We start from the raw sequence: 20,174 nt of genomic DNA on the forward strand, positions 1-20,174 counted from the left end.
TCATTCTTTTTTGACATGCAAAGTTTACCAATTTTCTTTTCTAACCGCATTAACAATTCTTGTTAGAAGACTTTCCTTGTGAGTTAGTCCCTTTTTTACTGTCTTTACCTTTTGAGCTTTGAATAAACATTCGTTTTATTTCAAATATATTTGCAGTCAAATTCAGTAATATGTAAATGTTGAATCTGACTTTGATTTAGAAAGGTTATAAGTTTTATTTTGTATAGATTGGAAATTAAATTCCAAGATATAAATTTTGTAGAGACATTAGGTTATTTCAAAGCAAGCGAGATACAAACTGTGCAACGACTTCGCCGGGACTCGAACCACGGGCCTCTCGAATACGCGCCGAGTGTGCTGACTCTTGCAGTACGAAGGTATGCTAAGAAGGCGGGATAAATACTTTATATACTCCCCATTTTAAAGGGCGACTGGGGTTTTTAGAGGACCCAGTCGCCAAATCATGATGGTGAAGAGTCGTCATTCACCACCTTTTAGTTCGGGCGCCACTGTAGAGACATTAGATTATTTCGAAGCAAGAGAGATAAAAAAGGAGCAACGCCTTCGCCGGGACTCGAACAACGGGCCTTTCGAATACGCGCCGAGTTTGCTGGCCACTACACTACGAAGGCGGAAGAAATGCCTTATAAGTTCATTAATTTTATAAAAGCAAAGAAATTTTAATCTTCTGTGCAGGATTTTCTTTCTGTTTTAAAAATACTTATCCATCAATCAGCTGAAATTTTAACTTTAGTTCTACACTTTTCTAATCTGATTATGATAATGTTCCTCACTCCTTGGTTTATGCTGAATGTCGAGGAAGCTGCTGAACTGTATAGCGACTTATCGCTGAGTTCCAAGTGTAACGACCAGCGAAGGGTTAAAATACCCTTTTATTCACTCAAAGAAATAATAAATTCGGCCCCTTGTCAAGCGTACAGGGAAGCCTCCGCTAGGGCTTTGAATCAAGATAAGAAAAATAAGAAACTAATCTAATACTAAAGTGACTGAGCCGAAGCTAGACACAAATACCTAACGTAGTTTGCCCTTAATTAAATTAGCCGGTGATTATCAACAGGTACGTACAGTACGGCCGAGAGTAGTAACCTGACGTCAAGCACGCGCCACTAAGGACTCCTAAGATCTCCTACTGAAGGAAGCTGAACCTTCCTTAAATACTACTTCTACCTTATTTATATTCAAAGCGATTCTAAGAACTCATTCGGGCAGGCAGTTGTAAGTGGAAAACAAGAACTGAAAGCAAAGTGTTTCAAAATTAAAAATAACTGATATAAAATTAAAATACACCTTACAGCATCTTATAGTTTATGATCCGTATCCCTCATGTGATCACATTCTTCGTAAGCATGGATGTCTCAACCTCGGGGAGCAGTGATCTTTCCTATTTCTCTTTTCCTTTTCAGGTTGGGCTCAATGTGAGTTATTGTTGCACACCTTCTGTTTCTGCTTCTCATGTAGAGAAACCTGTTTACATGTTCCCGTAGCATGAATACTCGTAAGGCTGAAGGCCGAAGCTTGACAGCTGAGGGGCGAGTTACTATCCCTAAAAAGCTGCTTTGGCTTCGGCTTCTGTTGAAACGGAAACCATTTAGCAATGTCATCTGATGTCAATTGGCTGGTTACTACACCTTAGTAACAATAGCTTGAGGGTAAGCGATCGGGAATTCAGCTTTGGGAAATCCGACTATTGGGCTTCAATGAGTGTATGGACCCTTTAGCCCCGACATAGGAATCTGAATTTAATTGCTGGGCTACATGGTGGGTGGAACTGTCGGGTCTGAATCTTCTTTCAAATCTGGCTCAGTTAAATTCACAAAGTCCAAAGGCTTTTGCTTATACAATTGTGAAAACAAATGTAAATGCAAATCCTTAAAGAAGATTATCACGTTTTCTTGTTATCAGCAACGCTGCAAGTAGAGACTAAACTACATGGAGCACCAGAATTTCACCTTTAATCGTGCATGCATAGTCCCATCCCACTATCTATACAGAATTACTTTGTGTAGCCCGCCCGGATTTTGTTCGAAAACACCCCACGGAATGGATCAAAAAGTCTCATATTTCTCTTCTCCTGTCGTGAAGTTATTAGAAAAGGTTCTTGGCTGGCCACTGTTTTAAGTACCCTCATGCAGCACAGACATTATACACCTGTAAGCATGCATGCTTTCTTCAAGATTCGAATCTAAACTCAACAATATGGCAGCCAGCATTGTCAAAACTACACCGATTAGAGTAGTCAACAACTCATTTATGATTTCCAAAAAGCATGTTCATTATTTTATTCATAAATTCATACAGGCCTGGGTTGTGAACCCAAAAATATGAAACGGCATCGCTCTAGAGATCTTCTTTTTGAAAATACTTCCGCAACTCAATCCACTTCCCTCCTTGGATTAAAAAAAATGAGCAAGTCGACGTCAGAGTTTTAGAGGACAAAACATTGAATTACAGTTATGTTATTATTTCAGAGATCGACCTACTCTTCCCATCAGAAGAGAAAATTGTCTCTGAGCTTTTCGTCCAGAACGTCTACGCTGCTGGCGAATCAGGATACTCAAAGAAGGTCAGTTGGTCAATGTGATATATGTAATCCAGACCTTTTATTCGCCTGGCCCACCAAAACATGATTAGGCGGGATATTTGCATTGCTCTCCAAGATGTTATAAGATATTTCTCCCGCCTTCTTGGCATTCCTTCGTGGTGTACTGGTCAGCACACTCAGTGCGTATTCGAGAGGTCAGAGGTTCGAGTCCTAGCAAGTGCATTGCTCATTTTTCACATCTCTCCTGCTTTCAAAAAGTACCTAATGTCTCTACAGTGTCGCCTGACCTAGAAAAATGGTAGATGATTCTCCATCACCAGGATTTGGCGATTGGATCCCCTAATCTCTAGTCGCCCTTTAAAAGGGGGATATATAAGGTATTTCTCCTGCCTTCTTAGCATGCCTTCGTGGTGTAGCGGTCAGCACACTCGGCGCTTATTCGAGAGGTCCGAAGTCCTGTCGAGGACACGAGGACATTGCTAATTTTTCACATCTCTCCTGTCATACCTATTTTCTCTGCAATTTTAGATCCCAAACCTAAAAGAATGGTTATTCTTACATAATTAATTTGTTTTAAAGCAATTCAATGTTATTTTATCGATTGAGATTTTACCTGATATGTTTCTGAATTCATCTTGCGAATCTTAAGCATCTCTTAATCACTGCATTAACTAGCACTCAATAATCTATTAATTGGTTACATAAGTTTGCTTTGTTTCTTTTTAACATTAATAAATTTTCATCAACATATTCTTTTTTTATAATTTTATGCTATGCTTAAACAAGAAAAATAAATAATAATATACCTATGCGCCAGAAAATCCATCATCCATCCTATTATTTATATGTACAATAGTTATTAGTGTGTTTTTTTTTTCATTTAATTGGAAATAACTTAATTATTTCAATTTTAGTTCAATGTGACTGTAAATGTGGAAGAAGCAGCACCAAAAGCAAAAATAGAAGAACCTCTTGGAGAGGATGATATTATAGGATTGGCGAAAGCTCTAGGTAAATTAAATATTGTTACAAAAATTACTTGCCTATTATTCATCTCGTGTGCCGCTCCCTTAAATTCATAAGCAAAATTTCTTTATCATTCGTAAATGGTTAAATGCTGTATTGTTAAAATCCTAAAAACGCAGTTATTATGATTTTTTTTCTGTTTATATTGCAGATTTATTTAGGTTTATCGATGCAGGAGACGTGAAAAATGAAAAATGCTCTCACCGGATCGTGAACTCCAAACCTCCCAATTATAGGTCAGACGTACGATCCAATTACAGCATGAAGGCAGGCAAAATGGAGGGAGAAAATTCCTTACATGCTTCCCCTTTTAAAAGGCGACTGGCGGGGAAGGGGCCCGATCACCAAATCCTAATGTGATTATTGTCCACCACCTTTTAGTCCGGTCCCAAAGAGTCATTAGGTTTATCGATGTAGGAGGCGTGAAAAATGGACATTTCCCTTGCCGGAATTCGAACTCCGAATCTCCCGATTACGCGTCGGACGTGCTATCAAGTTACACCACGAAAGCCCGCTTAAAGGACGGAGAAAATACCTTATTATCTCTATTTTTATACATAAATATATTTCCGGAATTTATTTCCCGTTTCTTGGCACTCCCATCTTTTTGCTGATCATAACTGTGCACATCATCTTTGGAGCACTTTACGATGTTTCATGTTAATTAATCCCAGTTACCTGATTACTTTGGTTTTACTTTCACTTCTACTTTCATCAGCTTTCATCAGAATGCAAATTAGTTTAAATATAAATAAGAGTAGTATTCTTGAGTTTAGAGAGAGAGCAGCATATGCTGATCTCAATTCTGCTTCACTTTTCCGGTATTTGAATTTAATTCATCGCCTTCGCCTACCTGTGTTCACCTTACGAACACTTATGGCCAAACCAGCATATAAAATTTGTATTTCGGATTCAGTTTGAACTACCAACAGAGGAATTTTATTTTTGTTATACTTTCCAGTTTATGCAACCGTTAGCTGAGAGCTTATAAATAGTTTTTATTTTAAACTTTAACTTAGAATTCTGATACCTTTAGATAGAAAGCAGACAGACAATAAATCATTTGACAATTTTCATATATCATGTTCTTCATGATTCTTGGTTTTTTATTGTTTCATGGTTTTCGTGGTTCTTTATTTTTTAGACAGTTTCGTGGTTTTCATAGTTCTTAGCATGAGCACTTAATAAAACTTCTACGCCACATAATATATTCTTTAAGGTAGTCATGATTTACGTAGCAAAATACTTCACCGGACATTTTGTGTGTGGAACAATTCACACACAGTTCAGTCAGTATAGCAATTTGCTTGAATTTTGTGTCTAAGAGTACTTTGCCTGATTTATATGTGCATTGAAAACAAACGCATACAACTCAATAATTATACGTACTAAAGAACTCTGCATATTATGTTGCCCAGCTTGAAATCAGCATTAGAAATCTGCAAGCAATTTTTCTCGATTTACTGATATTGCTTGTCCTTATGAGCATAAATAATTGAAACGTTTCTGCTCTGAAGACGATGTCAGTATCACCTGAAAACGTTAGATGTATTATAAAAATGCATGCATTTGCTGAAGAATATAGTTCCACGATTTCAAGCAATAATATATAAAACTTCTAACTGAGATATAAACAGTGCTTGGAAAAAGTTGAAAAACAAAGCAAGCTTAAGGGCAAAAAGGCATCATTTCCAATTTTTTTATTATAAATGCAATGGTGTATAAAAATATTAAATGACAGGAAAGAAGAAGAAATTAGAAAAGAAAAAAATGTAAATTCAATCTAGAAGAAAATAATGAGTCTCCTAAAATCTCTCGTAGAAGAAATACGTAAAATTACTGCTCTGACCAGGCCATTTTCTCTAGAAGATGTGACTAAGAATCCAACCAATCTCCAATGCAGTGGTGGAAAGTTCTCCTTTTTAAAGGTCTCATTTGTGATGAGCATTATACCAGTGAGTCATTAGGTTATTTTGAAGCAGAAGACGTGAAAAATGTACAATACACTCGCCGGCACTCGCACCCTAGAATTCTCAAATACGCGTCGAGTATGCTTCCAGTTACACCACGAAGACATGCGGATATGAGAGAGAAAATATCTTATATACTGCCCTTTGAAAGGGCGACTTTGGATAAAAGGATCCAATCCCCAAATACTGGTGGTGATGAATTGTCCATCACCTTTTAGTTCGGCGCCACTTGGAGAGTTACCAGGTTTTGTGAACCAGAAGACATGAAAAACGTGCAATGCCCTCGCAGTGACTCAAACCCTGGACCTCTTGAATACGCGTCGAGTACGTATCTTTCCAATTACACCACGAAGGCATGCGGAAAGGAGGGGAAAATACACTGGTTATCATAAATTAAGGAAAAATCACAAAAATCACGATTACTGAAAAAGTTAAATGTAGAATTTAATGAAACTTACCCACAATACACAACACATAGTAAGGTATCAAATAACATAAAAAGAAATTACCAGAAAAATATGGTAGTATAGAAATTAGCACATGTATAAAATGAACAAATCGAAGGTGTCAGTTTGCTATAGGAAAAGTACCTTCAATATGAAATATGATTCCCTGTAGAAACAATACAGCACATACAGCGATGTGTGATGCTTTCAATTATGCGGTCTATCAGTTCCAGAGGAAGCGAGAGCCATTGCTCTTGCAAAGCAATTGCAAGCGCGACAAGGGTCTGAGGGGGCGGATTGAGAGCAGCTAGACGTCTCCCTAAAGCATCCCAAACGTGCTCGGTAGGATTCAAGTCCTGGGATCGAGCTGGCCACTCCATGCGCATAATTGTTTCCTGTTGAAGATAATCATCTACGATGCGAGCCCGGTGTGGTCTTACGTTGACGTCCTGTAACAGGAAAGCATCACCTAAAGCCGCGGCATATGGGCGCACATAAACATCAAGGATGTCATCTCTATAAATCTGAGCATTCACGGTTCCCCTTGGAAAGGCATAGAGGTCTGTGCGTCCACCCAAAGAGATGTCACCCCAATCACAGACACTACCTCTTCCGTATGCATCTCTTTCACAGATGTTTGGCGGATGATAACGGGTTCTAGGTTCTCTCCATATCAAATAACGCCTACTATCGCTTTCTAGACTAAACCTGGACTCATCCGTAAAGAGAACCGCCCTCCATTGATCAGGCGTCCAGTGGACATGTTGTCGTGCCTACTGCAAACAGTCCCTTCTATGGCGTGATTTGAGCGGCACGCAAATGGTTGTTCGCCTTGCATACAGACCAACTTGGTAAAGCCTTCTACGCACAGTTGACGTTGACACAAACTTTCCGGTAGCTGCAGCATGGATGGACACAAAAACCAGCTTTGCTCTATTATCCCTTTGGCAGGTGACAGGTGACAGCAGGACAGGGCACCCGGACGGCTTTCTATGACTACTCGGGTATTACCCTGGCCCTGCAACCATCTTGAGTCTTCACAGTTGTAAGATGCTTTTATGTTTATTGCAGGTGCCCTATTCCGGCCTGCAGAGGTCTATGCCGATTTTTTCTAGTTTGGCCATTATGCATTTAAGCTTTTGCCGCGTGCCTCGATGTTTTATGAGAAGGCGTTTGAAAGGCAGAACATTGGTAGTTGGGAATTTTATGTGCCATTCTGCTGTTAAGGGGCACTCCGTGACATAATGGTCTGGTGAGCCCACGTTGCCACAAACACACATATCAGTTGTTGCTAGACCCCTTTCTGCAAAGTACGTCGGAAAGGGGCCGTGGCCTGTTATATATCGCGTGAGGTAGGGCGATGAGATGAGCCGGTCCACCTCTACCTTGGGCAGGAACTCATATGCTCTGCGGCCTTGCGGGATTTGGTCCCATTCATTCTGCCAGTTTCCAATGGCGGACTCCTCTATTTGCCTCTTTAGGCATGACCGGGGCAGGGGCACCTGAATCTGCTCCGTTTCCTCATTTTGGGCAGCCTTCTTGGCAAGAGCGTCTGCTGCTTCATTTCCCTGGATTCCGGCGTGCGCCTTCACCCAGGAAATTTGGATTCTCATTGACTTTTCTTGTAGACGGAGGACTTCTTGCAGGTGCGAGATTAGTGCGGAGCGCTGGAGAGGGTTGTTGATAGCATAAATGCTTGACAGGCTGTCAGTAAATATCGTAGCTCGACTCTGCCGTGTGTCAATTGCCCATTTCACTGCCTTTGTGAGGGCAACTACTTCCGCTTGGAACACTGAGTTCTGTGCTCCCAGACGGCCCTTCCATTCCTTTGCTATGTTTCCATTTATATAGGCTATATAGGCACTGCCTACAGCGTTATCAATTTTTGACCCGTCTGTATAAAGCACGGCCCCTGGTCCGTCTAAGCGCGGGGTTAACGCTGGTGAGTGGAAAGTCCTTATGCCCAGTCCATATTCCGACGGATGTGTGCTTAGTTTGGACCTGCGTGTTTCGTAGACTTCTGGCAGATAGCATGTATCCCCATATGTGCATGGCTGTTGGAGTTGCGTCACCTTTGCAATTGAGGCTTCTTGCTGCGCTTTGATTGGGAGCGGCATAAGCCCTGCTAATACCGAAGCGGCCGCAGTCGACGTTGTCCTGTAGGTCTTCGTTATGGCCAGGACAAATGGTCGCTGTGCACTACTTAGCAATTTTGCCTTTCTGACTGTCATCGGGGCTGCCCAGATGGCTGCTCCGTAGGTTAAGACCCTCTCCGCGACAGTGGAGTAAAGTATCTTGTAGATATTGGGCCGAAGGCCCCAGTGCGGGCCTTGCATTTTTTGCAGATTGTTTGCGATTCGGCGAGCCTTTTCTCTTTGGGCTTTAAGGTGAGGCAGCCAGGTGAACTTTTCATCCAATATAATACCCAGGAGTTTTAGTTCTCTGACCCTTTTGATGGTCTTCCCATTAAGCTGGATGGTTGGGTTTCTTATTAAAGTTTGGCCTGGCTTATGATAAATTATATATTTCGATTTTGCCTCAGAAATTATTAGCTTTTTCTCCTGACATAGCCGAGAGAAGGTATCAATTACATCATTGCAGTTTTGCTGCAGTTCATCTCTACTCTTGCCGCCCACCACAAAGGTCGCGTCATCCGCAAAGGCTACTATCTGGGTATGGGACGGCCATTCGTATCGTAGGATGGAATCGAAAGTTGCATTCCACAAGTCTGGACCCGCGCACGATCCCTGTGGACAGCCTTTTGTCTGGCTTCTGGTTATGACACCGCCAGTGTGTGTTACTATGAACTTTCTATTGGACAGGTATTGCTTGAAAACCTGCAAGAGGTTATCAGGGATCCTTGCCTGGTGCAGTACCTCTAAAATTGAGGGCCACCACAGAGAGTCAAATGCGCTTTGCAGGTCCAGACTTAGGACCGCTGCATGCTGTTTCCTTTCATGCAAGTGGCTGATATAGTCTATTATCTTTGATAGGGCAGCAAACGTTGAGCGTAGCTCTCTGAATCCATATTGTGCGTCAGAGATTGCCCCACTCTGCGTCATATGAAATTTAAGTCGCTGGACTAGGAGCTTCTCATAGAGTTTCCCTATTACCGGGAGAAGACAAATCGGCCTAAACGAGGATGGGCTGTTTGGATCCTTCCCTTCTTTCTTAAAGAGCACAACCTGCCCCGTTTTGTAAGGTTCCGGAAAGCTTTGCAGTGCTAGCAGTTTGTTAAAATAACGCGTGAGAAAGCCAGATCTTGCTTTATGTATTGCTCTCAAGATTGGATAGTCTATTGAGTCCGGACCAGGGGCTTTACTTTTCGGGAGAATTTTGATCGTTGCGGAGACTTCCTTCTCCGTAAATGGCATATCATCTGGGACAGATGTGTGCAGCGTATAAGCCTGGTGGTCGGACGGATCTGTAATATCCTCTTCCGGAAGTACGGCGTCAAGAATTGTCCTGAGCGTGATTTCTGTTATGTGTCCAGCCTGCTGCCCTGCAAAGGCTCTTAGCTCCGGTGGTCTGTAAACTTTGTTCGAAGCTATCTTGTGGAGAGCACCATAGACTTCTACATTCTTAGTACAGAACTCCCTCCAGCTGGCAAGTTTTGCGGCTGCAATTGCCCTTTTGTACTGAGCTTGCTCTTTATTATAAAGAACACTCAGGGCTTGCCTCCTGTCTGGGTCTCTTTCGCTCTTCATCTTACGCCTAAGTGCCCTGGTGCGACTGCGCTGTGCACGGAGCTCTTTCGTCCACCAGTTTGCCACTCTTAAAACCTTTGGTGATTTCAGGCCTAGGGTGGCATCACAGATAGATTGAATATCTCGTATCATACTGGTGGTTAAGTCGTCAGCATCCTTTATGTTCTGACATTTCATAAGTGCCTCGTCCACCTGCCCTAGTACTGGTCCTAGCCTGCTTACAAGTTGTTTTAATTTTCTGCCATTGGTTCTATAACGCTTGTTCATAAACTGCGCATGTGGCTGACCTATCTGGAACGTTATATAGCGATGGTCCGAGTTTGAGGGAGTGTCACTTACGGTCCAGTGCTGTATTTTCTGAGCCAGACGCGCTGTTGACAGAGTGATGTCGGGCCATCCTTTTCCCATTTGGGTCTCGAAGGTCGGCAGACTGTCCGGCACGTTATGAAGAATGAGTCCGTTGCATGCAATGAAGTCCACAACTTCTCTACCTCTTGGGTCTGTGGTCGGATATCCGAAGTCCTCCGCATGAGAGTTAAAATCTCCTGCCAATACATGGTGTGCATGCGGGTAGGACGTAAGGATATTCTGCAAGGCATCTAATGTGGGAGAAACGTCTACTGTAGGTGGAATGTAAACATTCGTGACCAGGACACTCAGTCCCATAGCCTCGACTGCAATTGTGACCATGTCTCTTGACTTTGCTAGCACAACTGGCAACTATCTGCTGTGGCAACAAACTACTGCCGCTCTTGTTCCCTCACTTCCTGAATCCTGGATGACGGTCCATTGGAGGGGAAATTCTGCTGCTTGCCCTGCATAAAGAAAAGGTTCTTGAATTAAAAGGAAGTCCGCCTCTTCCTCCATAGCATATTGCACTAGCTGTGCAGTAGCCGCGCGCGCTCTTTGGAGGTTGATTTGGACAAACTTGAGCACATTGCTTTCCTCTGTTCTTGAATTCACTTCCATTACTTTTGTAAATTAATTGACTTTTAAGGTAAAATTACTAACTGTGAAAATACTTGACTTGCTTCCTAGAGAGTTGCGCTTGTTATTAAGTGAACTGGCTGTTGTAGTAGGTAGACGATGCCTTGCTTGCTGGGCTATTAAATTAGTTGTCCTCGCCGTAGTCAGTACGTGCTTTAATCTTCTGGATGTGCGCATGGAATGTTGGGCAGTTTGCTGCGTACGCTGCATGGTGTGTATCCACTTTAACTTTTGAATCTCTGTTTGCTATGATGCAGTTAACGCATTCAGGGCAGTCCGCCTTACATTCGTTAATGTCATGACAGCCTCCGCAGTAAGCACAGTAAGGCCTGTGGCAGCAGTCTTTCGACGTATGTTCCAGGTCCTGACAGCGGAAACAGCGCTTGGCTCCTGTAAACTCGTAGATACTATGTTCCCTCCATCCTTGGAACAATCTTCGTTTGGACATGAGGACATGAAAGGCACCAGGGGTACATTCAATCACCCACTTTGTGGCTCTATTCCTTCTGTCCGGGCGCTTGAAGAGGACTCTACACTCTTCATTCCCAAGATTGCAAGACTTTTGTAGCATTTCTTGTACTTCCACCTCCGAGGTGCCGTACGGTACATTGTCGATTGTGCATTTCGGTGTTCTCTTCCGTGGTATACGCGTGCGTACTGTATCCTTTAGGTTATCGTGCTGAGCTAGGAACTGACTTATCTTCTGTACTTCATCCTTGTTGTTGCATCGCACCGCCACACCTCCACTACTTAAGTTCGTAATGCCCCGAAGGTTGACACACAGATCTTCAATTTGGACATGCTTTTCTAGTACCCCGCGTATATCCGCACTCTGTTCATCACGTTTAGGGAGAATCAGCAGTGTCGGCGTGTTCGTGACTTTCCTTTTCCATCTCCGCTTTACCGCTTGCGCGTACGTAGGTTGGCCATCTTTGCCCTCTATAACCGTGTGCTCATCCTGCTGTATAGTATCTTTGCTTGCATGGAGCTGCTTCACCTGTCTTTTTGCATTTTGCTGAATCGAGTGAGCAAGTTCACAACAAAGAACCGTCGACGTGTTTACTCCTATGTCTGCTAGGGTTGAACTCTCTGCAAGGTGTGGGCCTCTCAAGGCTAGCGTTTCCAGAGCGTCCAGAGCACATAGCAGTCGCTCACGAAGATCTTGAGGTAGGAGGAATTTGCCCCTTCTATGAGTGCTGGCTGTCTTTCTTATAAATTCGTAGAGCAGGTGAACTTTGCCTTGATGGTCTTGGTCACTGTCGAGTATCTCTTGCGGATCGAAATCCGACCTTTGCATCTGAGGCTCTCCTTCCGACTGTGCAGATGAGTTACGTGTCATTCTTGAATCACCGATACACGTTGAGCACTTTTCACTTAATAACACATTTATATCACTTTCACGTTAACACTTGTATCACCTTAATCACTTTAAATCAGTGTTGATGGAATTCACCACGTAATATCACTTTCACGTAAACACTTTGGATCACTTTTAAATACGTTAAAACACTTTAAATCACACTATAAATCACCGTTGACAGAACGTAAAATTTTAAATCACTTTTCGCGTAAATCACTTAACACTTGAAAACACTTTCACCATACAATATCAACACTTAATAACACTTTAAATCACTTTTCACTTGTGCCACGTACATAACTTTCACGTTAATTTTACACAATAACACACTTTTCCACTTTAAGAACACCACATAAATGCCTTGTATATTATTAGAAAGTTCTGGAATTATTGCTGGGTTGGATGTAACAGGTACATTTTAATACATAAATATTGAGTGCTATAATCAATAGTGACCAGCAAGTAAATTGAAGACACGTTAACACTTTGGATCACTTTTAATCACGTTAAATAACACTATAAATCACCGTTGATGGAATGTAAACACTTTAAATCACTTTTTGCGTAAATCACTTAACACTTGAAAATACGTACACCATGCAATATCGAAACTTAATAACACTTTCACGTTAACACTTTAAATCACTTTTTGCATAAATCACTTAACACTTGAAAATACGTACACCGTGCAATATCGAAACTTTAAATCACTTCACCTGTGCCACGTGCATAACTTTCACTTTAATTTGACACAAAAATATACTTCTACTTTAAGAACACCACATAAATGTCATGTATATTATTAGGAGATACTGGTAATATTGCTGGGTTGAATGTAACAGGTACATTTTAATACATAAATTTCAGTGCTATAATCTATAGTGACGAGCACGCAAATTGCAGACACGTTAACACTTTAGATCACTTTTAATCACGTTAAATCACTTTAAATCACACTATAAATCACCGTTGACGGAACGTAAACACCTTAAATCACTTTTCGCGTAAATCACTTAACACTTGAAAACACTTTCACCATGCAATATCAAAACTTGATAACACTTTCACGTTAACACTTTAAATCACTTTTCACCTGTACCACGTACATAACTTTCACGTTAATTTGACACAAAAACACACTTCCACTTTAAGAACACCGCAAAAATGCCTTGTATGTTATTAGGAAATACTGGTATTATTGCTGGGTTGAATGTAACAGGTACATTTTATTACATAAATGTTGAGTGCTATAATCAATAGTGACTAGCAAGAAAATTGCAGAGAAATGCGCTTGGCTGCGATACTTCTTCTGTGCATCAGCTGTACACTATAGGTAGTTCTGCGGAGTAATCCAATTGATAAACACAGGCACAGAATTAATTAAAAAGCACACACACACTGCATTAATCACTATTGTAGAAGACGATAATCCTAAGTCCTGGTAATGCCGGAAAAACAGTAACTTTTGAAGTAGCAGACCGATCTTCTTCAAATTTACAATCTCATACAGCCCATGGCTTGAATCAGAAGAATCCGTTTGAACAAAATCGCTAGGCCAATTAGGGGCTTAATTAGCGATTCGTTTAATTGCCTCCAGTACCTCTTTCTCCCTTTGTTGACAACAGGAAATCACTCGGGTTAACAGGCGACGGGGGGTCGAATGCTTCTAACTGACCATAGGGACGGGGAAAAGGTCAAAGTTCACGGTGAAAAACTTGTAAAAGCAATTAAAAATCAATTACTCGGCATCCATTGACCGCACACATACATAATTACTGTCAAATTGCTCAGCGTAAAATACCGCATCCGACGATACTAAACACCAGTGACCCTTTGGCAAATGAGCGGAACCCTTATCCCTTTGGCAAATGAGCGGAACCGTAAAGTTCTTTAGGACATGGAAGAAGCGTTCACTGTTCATTTTATTCCTTTTAACAAATAGTCCACCAGCGGCCGAGCGGTAAAGTCGCTGAACACTTGTAGTTCAGTCCGAGGTTTGAATCCCGCGAACGGGCTGGCTGCATGGGCGTTTTCGTGGTTTTCCCCATGTGTAACGTGTATACGAGCCAGTTTCCCTTAGAAAGTCCTCCACGAAATTCATCCCTCCCCTTAGGCATATAACCCTAGTGTGCTTTGCCATAATTAAATACACCACCACACCACCTTTTAACAAATAAGAACCTGCTACTTGAGTTGATATTCCACCTCACACCGTTAATTTAGGGCTAGACTGCATTTTTTTTTTTTTTTTTTTTTTTCAGTAGTAGCACCTGGATCTACTAGTAACAGTTATGCCTATTACAAAACAACTAATGTAAAAAATTCTTTTATGGTTCCATAAAATGTCTTCATACAGATCAGGGTTATCTTCCTTCCATCCTAACATGATTTCTGCAAATTACAGATTTGACAAATTTGAGAAAACGTTACTGGACGTTCAATGGGACTTCCAGGAATGGAATTTCAAATCCTTCATTAACATGAAGTGAATAGCATGCCGTGTTAGCCCGCTTTCTGTGGGTGTCTGACTGAGAGACTTTGAAGAACTTCCTTCAAACATGGCCCGTACTTTGACATTTTCTGCAAATTGCGAAAGTGATTATCGATCCAACCGGGCAAATCCAATACAGAACTGGTTGTCATTAATTTATTTGACTTTGGTCATTTGGCAGCTTTTAATGATTTTTGGGTTCAGTGTTGCATTTCTTCCTTTCTCAAATTTCCTTCTACGCTAGACCTTCACGACGAAATTCCAAACCTCGTACCTTACCGCGATTTTAGCTCTCTCTTCCTTGCCAAAACTGGAGGTATTTTGAGTTATCGGATACATAAATGGTAAAGAATAAGCTTCTGTCATGTACCATAGTTGACCATTGTTGAAATGGGCGTGACCTGTTATGACTATGAAACCAACTTGTTTGGTTAGGTAGGTCGGGCTGCACCCATTACTGATAGTACTGATACTGATACCATAGTTGATCTTAACAGTACGTTTCAAAAGTACATATTTTCTTCTTGAAAATAGGTATTGACTTTACTTCAGCCTTTACTTCTTATAAGAATAAATGTATGCATTAAAGAAAATTAATTTCTTGATTTTAGTTTAATAAATGTAAAATTGTTGGCGTCATTTTCGAAAACTAAAAGTATATGATTTTTTTCATGAGACGCTATGTATCTGCATATTTGTTTAAAACATTTTAAATTTGTTTAGTACTGTAATGAGTTAAATGAAATAATAAATCTGATGCTATTAATATAATTTCTAGATATTCATTTTTCGTTAAAAATTATTTTCAACAAATTACATATTAATTATAGAAATAGCCTTATAATAGTAGACGTAATTATAAAAACAATCGTTTAATGATTATAGAAGTAATTACAGAAATAACTGTTCATAATTAATTATAGAAATAAATTTTAATTTTTTTTATCTTCAAGGCGGTTTTAATGTGACTGTGATTTGTTTTTAAGGAGTTAATGCAAAAAATGACTTCTTGACAATATTTAAAAATAAGGGAATTAAAATGCAAATACCAATACAATCAGCAAATTTTATTCAAAGAAAGTGTTTATTTCCTATTATGTTAATATCAGCATATTAATTATTCATTTATACCACATTTTATTGCATTAAACACTTGAAAGTGATCATTAAAATTATTTTTACAGTATACTGTTAATGTTAAATATGTTCATGTTGTTTAATTATATCCTTATCATTTTGTAGAAAGTGATGTTGGTGAATCAGACTTAGTTGAACCACCGTATATTGAAGAATATTACTATTATTATGATGATGAAATTCCAGGTATTTCACAAAGCAAATTGCCTTCAAACTGTTTTATATATTTAACATAGTTTCTTGAATTAAAATCTTGAATTATACAGCAATTTGTTATAGGTTTGCTTTTTATACCAATCTTTATGTTTTATGTTAATTACTAATAATATACTGTTGCCATTCATTATGAGAAGAGCAGTTTTATAAACTTCTTCCCTGCACTGATTTTTGTAATTTTTTACAGCAGAAAGAATATGAAAATGAACAAAATGCATGGTTCTTTTTATGTGACCTTTAAGAAAGCAGTATTTAATGTTATTTGCCAGTAACAATAAAATATATATTAGGTTATATTTTATTCCATTTTATCATTTTTAAAGTTGTCAGATAAATTTTTGTAACATTGATAAAAGAATGAAAATTTTACTTTTAAAATTCTCATTAAGTTATTTCATCTATATCTTGTAGAGACATTAGGATTTTTTTTGGAAGTAGGCAAGATAAAAATATGCAACGCCTTCGTCGAGAATCGAACCACGGACCTCTCAATTACGCGCTGAGCGTGCAGACCACCACACCACGAAGGCATGCCAAGAAGGCGGGGAGGAATACCTTATAATCTTTAAATTCTGCTGATGTCAGTCTAACTATCCCTGACAGTTGCTATACTGATTTCCGTGATTAGATTTATGTACATATCCACGCAAGCACTTCATCTTTGTGCTCTTAAACTTTGGTTTGTAAATGAGCTCTCGCATAAAAGGCAGCCATGTTTTATCTATCTGACTAATATAATAACTCAATGTAAAAACGTTGAATGATGTTTGTCTTGCTGTTACCTTATATTTTACATACCTATATTCTAACCATATTTTATTGGCCTTTTTCTCGGGCATCTTTAATATAAATTTTATTATTGCGTTCATCCTTTGAGGAGTAGTGGTTAAGATACCTGGCCAACAACTTCAGAATGCTTACTATGAATGGGCTTGAAATAAGGGCAATTAAAGTAGATGCAATAAAGCCGAACTGGAGCGTTGAGCTGTATAGGGCAATGCTGAGCGATAGTGTTTATACGCACGTTACACTTCTTTCTTGCTGCTAATTATTAGTATCTTTAATATTTGTTCTTCAGCATATTCCTTTTGTCATAATTTTTCTGCATTGAAATAAATAGTAATATGAGCTATGCGATTGGTTGCTGCAAAAAATATCAACACAAAATTAAATATTTTATGGACATTTATGCACAAATCTGATGACGCTGTTGAAACTCGAGTAAATAATCTTAATATTTTGTCTGTCTGTAAAAATCCATAGCTTTCTCTTCAGATGCGGTAGTGTTTCTCCTATACCCCCATGCTTCACTCTTCCATGACAGGTTTTAATAATTATATTAGACAAGTTAATAGAACTTGGAAATAAAACTGAAAATGCTTCTTGGTGGGAAATATTATCATACATAAGACGTCTTCCAATTCAAATTATTCCTCATTCATCTAGAATAGATTTGAAAGACCTAGTAACAGAGTATGTTCTGTTGGTTTTCCATCAATTAAAGTCAATTGTTCCTGAGGAAAGTTTCTCATCTGCATCTTTTTAATGCAATACTGCTCGGCAAACTGAAGCTCTTTTGCAGCTAAACACTGTATGATTACGGACCTCGACTGGCATTCAGATAGGTTCTATTGTTCGCATTAAACTATATGATAAATTATTTTTTCTCCTTTTAGTTCATTATTTTATTTTTTATACAACTGCTTATTTTTTAGAAACCTTTTCTTATTTTTTTATTTTTAACTTTTTATTTTAGATAACACATTATCAATCAAATTTTTCTATAGAATCGTTTTTCAATAATGACTAATCATTCCTTTACTTCCAACAATACTGTTATGTCAAATAATCGAAACATCGAGCAATTTTGCCAACACATCAGATATTACGTAAAATCTGGTATAAACTTCATTGAAAAATTTTTTTCCGCTCTATTCAATGGTGCAAATAGTAAAATTCTGAGAGTTTAATTTTTTCATCAAAAACCGTTTCAGCATTAAATTTGGAAAAGTCTAAATATAAAATTTTTAAAAAAAAGGGGGGGAACTCTTCAACGCATTGTATTGCCATGTGTGTGAAAAATTGGGAACTCGATAACTTTTCAGAAAATAGTCTCAGCATGAATGGCAAAGTTCTGGCCCAATAAATAGTTAAATAAAAGCGCATAAAAGTGCAATTAGTTCAAAAGAAAAAATAATGGCAGTCATATTTTCGCGGGCGATTTCCTCGGCGAAATTAGCTGTTATTTACGTTATGAGTGAGGAAAACCTCGACATCGCTTGTGCAACCAGCCAACTTGCTGAAATTCGAACTCTTGAACTGGACTACTAGTGCTCAGCTGTTTTTCCACGTTACCACTAGTGAGCGCATTCGAGTTTAAGTTTGATTTAACGTATTTCCCGATGTATAAGGCGTAATTTTTCTTTAAAACTTTCTTGTCTAAAAAACTTAATGCGCTTATTTAACGGTGACGCCGGCGCCAACGGCTAAAGAAACGACGACGGCGTGCGTATTAACCCGCAGAAAGCCACTCACCCGTTTCTTTAAAAAAGCGGAAGGAATGAAATTCGATTTGAGATTTACAATAATTTCTTCCACCACCCCTCTTCATTAATGAACAGAGAGGTGTGAAGGTTTCAATTGATTTCAGTTTTAGTTCGTAACAAAGAAGCTCCCCACCTCAGTGTATACTAAGTCACCTTTAACGGTAAAGGTACCCGAAAGTACCCTTTTAAGGACAAGACTGTCTACAATACAGATGAATTAATACCATGCATTTTGGGAAACTGCATCTTAGGCTCTGTGTACTTTAGGCGGCGCTAATGGACGGGAGCTCTGACGGTGATGACGAGTTGTATACTGAATAAATATTAATTCAGGTAATATTTCCTTCCTATTATATCGTAATCCAGAAACCTAATAAAAACCAGTCCATCAACCCCTCCCCAAAAAGAAGACCGCAAGGTTTCCGATTTTAATTGCCGTTGAAAAGGGTTTCTTAATTTTTTTTACGCTCTCACTGAGTTCGCAGTCTACTAATACACTCTCTCCTACTAACCCATTTTTTTAATCTTTTTAGCTTTATTATCAAGCGTTCTTCGCAATGAACGCCATGTACAATTCAACAGCAAAATTACAAAAATTTAAATTAAGCAGTATAGCGGTATACGCTTAGGATTCCCAATGCAGCGTTAAATGTTGGCATATATTTTTGTTTTTCTTTTCAGTCTTTTCTCACTTCAACATGTCAATTTTTGTCTTTTTATCATTAATTCTTTGTGCGTTTACTTTATTTATTAAATATCACTTTCTTGGCGCTTGCACCACATAAAATTCGTTTCAACAGCAAAATCCCAAAGTATTTAAAAACAAAATATTGTTAGAATTTCCGACAGGCAGTGTTGCGCGCTGGAGATAAAAATGTTTTTTTTTTTTTTTTTTTTTTTTTTCCTTACAGTGTTGCCACTGCTCGCTTTGAAATAGTTGAGTTTGTTAATCAAAAATTTTTAAAGTTTTACGAAATATGAAACATAACAAAACAAATTCGAAATTCAAAATTCGAGCCTCTAGGTGCCCATGTTCGGATGAAGTACTACGTTATTCAAGTTTTCATCCTCTAGGTACCGTTTCTTTTCCACAATGCGAGAAGCATGCATACATTCATGCAGATTCTTCATTAATTTACTTTTTTAATATAATACAGGGCAATAATACTTGGTGGCAACTACACTGGTGGCCACCGTAAAAGCAACACCCTGAAGGAAGCATGCAAATAACATGAAATTTACAACATGCATTAGCGAAGGTGAGATATGCAAATGATTAGAATTTCAGCGCAGACGCACATCACGTGCGCCTGAAGCGCCACTTCAAAACGTTATTTAAGGCTTGGAGTTTTCGACGATTTCAAGTTCGGCAATTGTGTTTTTTTTTTTTTTTTTTTTTTTTTTTTTTTTCAAAAAAACAATCAATTATGCCTCGTAGTAAACAGCGATCATCGTTTGATCAAGTATCCGAGTTCGACAGAGGAAGGATAGTGGCCTACCGAGAGTGTGGATTATCTTTCAGTGAAATCGGTAGTCGTGTTGGACGAAACCAAGCAACTGTAATGCGGATATGTGACCGTTTTGATGCAGGAGGGTACGACGGGCCGACGTGTTCGATCGCATCCGCCTCAGTGCACCATTTCACGTGATGACAGGAACATTGTGCGCATGGCAGTGACGGAATGCTCAGTCACATCACGAACCATAGCACAGCACATTCAATCT

The 20,174-nt window shown here is 39.3% G+C and overlaps 1 protein-coding gene across 1 annotated transcript in view; it reads left to right on the top strand.

The window, feature by feature from the left end:
- LOC118183538 (venom factor-like) overlaps positions 1-20,174 on the top strand; it is a 337,533-nt gene that overhangs the window by 273,258 nt on the left and 44,101 nt on the right. The window contains exons 31-32 of the mRNA XM_085818275.1: positions 3,478-3,574; positions 15,793-15,873. Of these exons, the coding sequence (XP_085674401.1) occupies positions 3,478-3,574; positions 15,793-15,873 (178 nt within the window). The remainder of the gene's footprint in view (positions 1-3,477; positions 3,575-15,792; positions 15,874-20,174) is intronic.

This window comes from Stegodyphus dumicola, chromosome 6, assembly GCF_044657685.1.
Source record: "Stegodyphus dumicola isolate Sdum_Otavi_A_Nest chromosome 6, ASM4465768v1".
Classification (NCBI taxonomy): Eukaryota; Metazoa; Arthropoda; class Arachnida; order Araneae; family Eresidae; genus Stegodyphus; species Stegodyphus dumicola.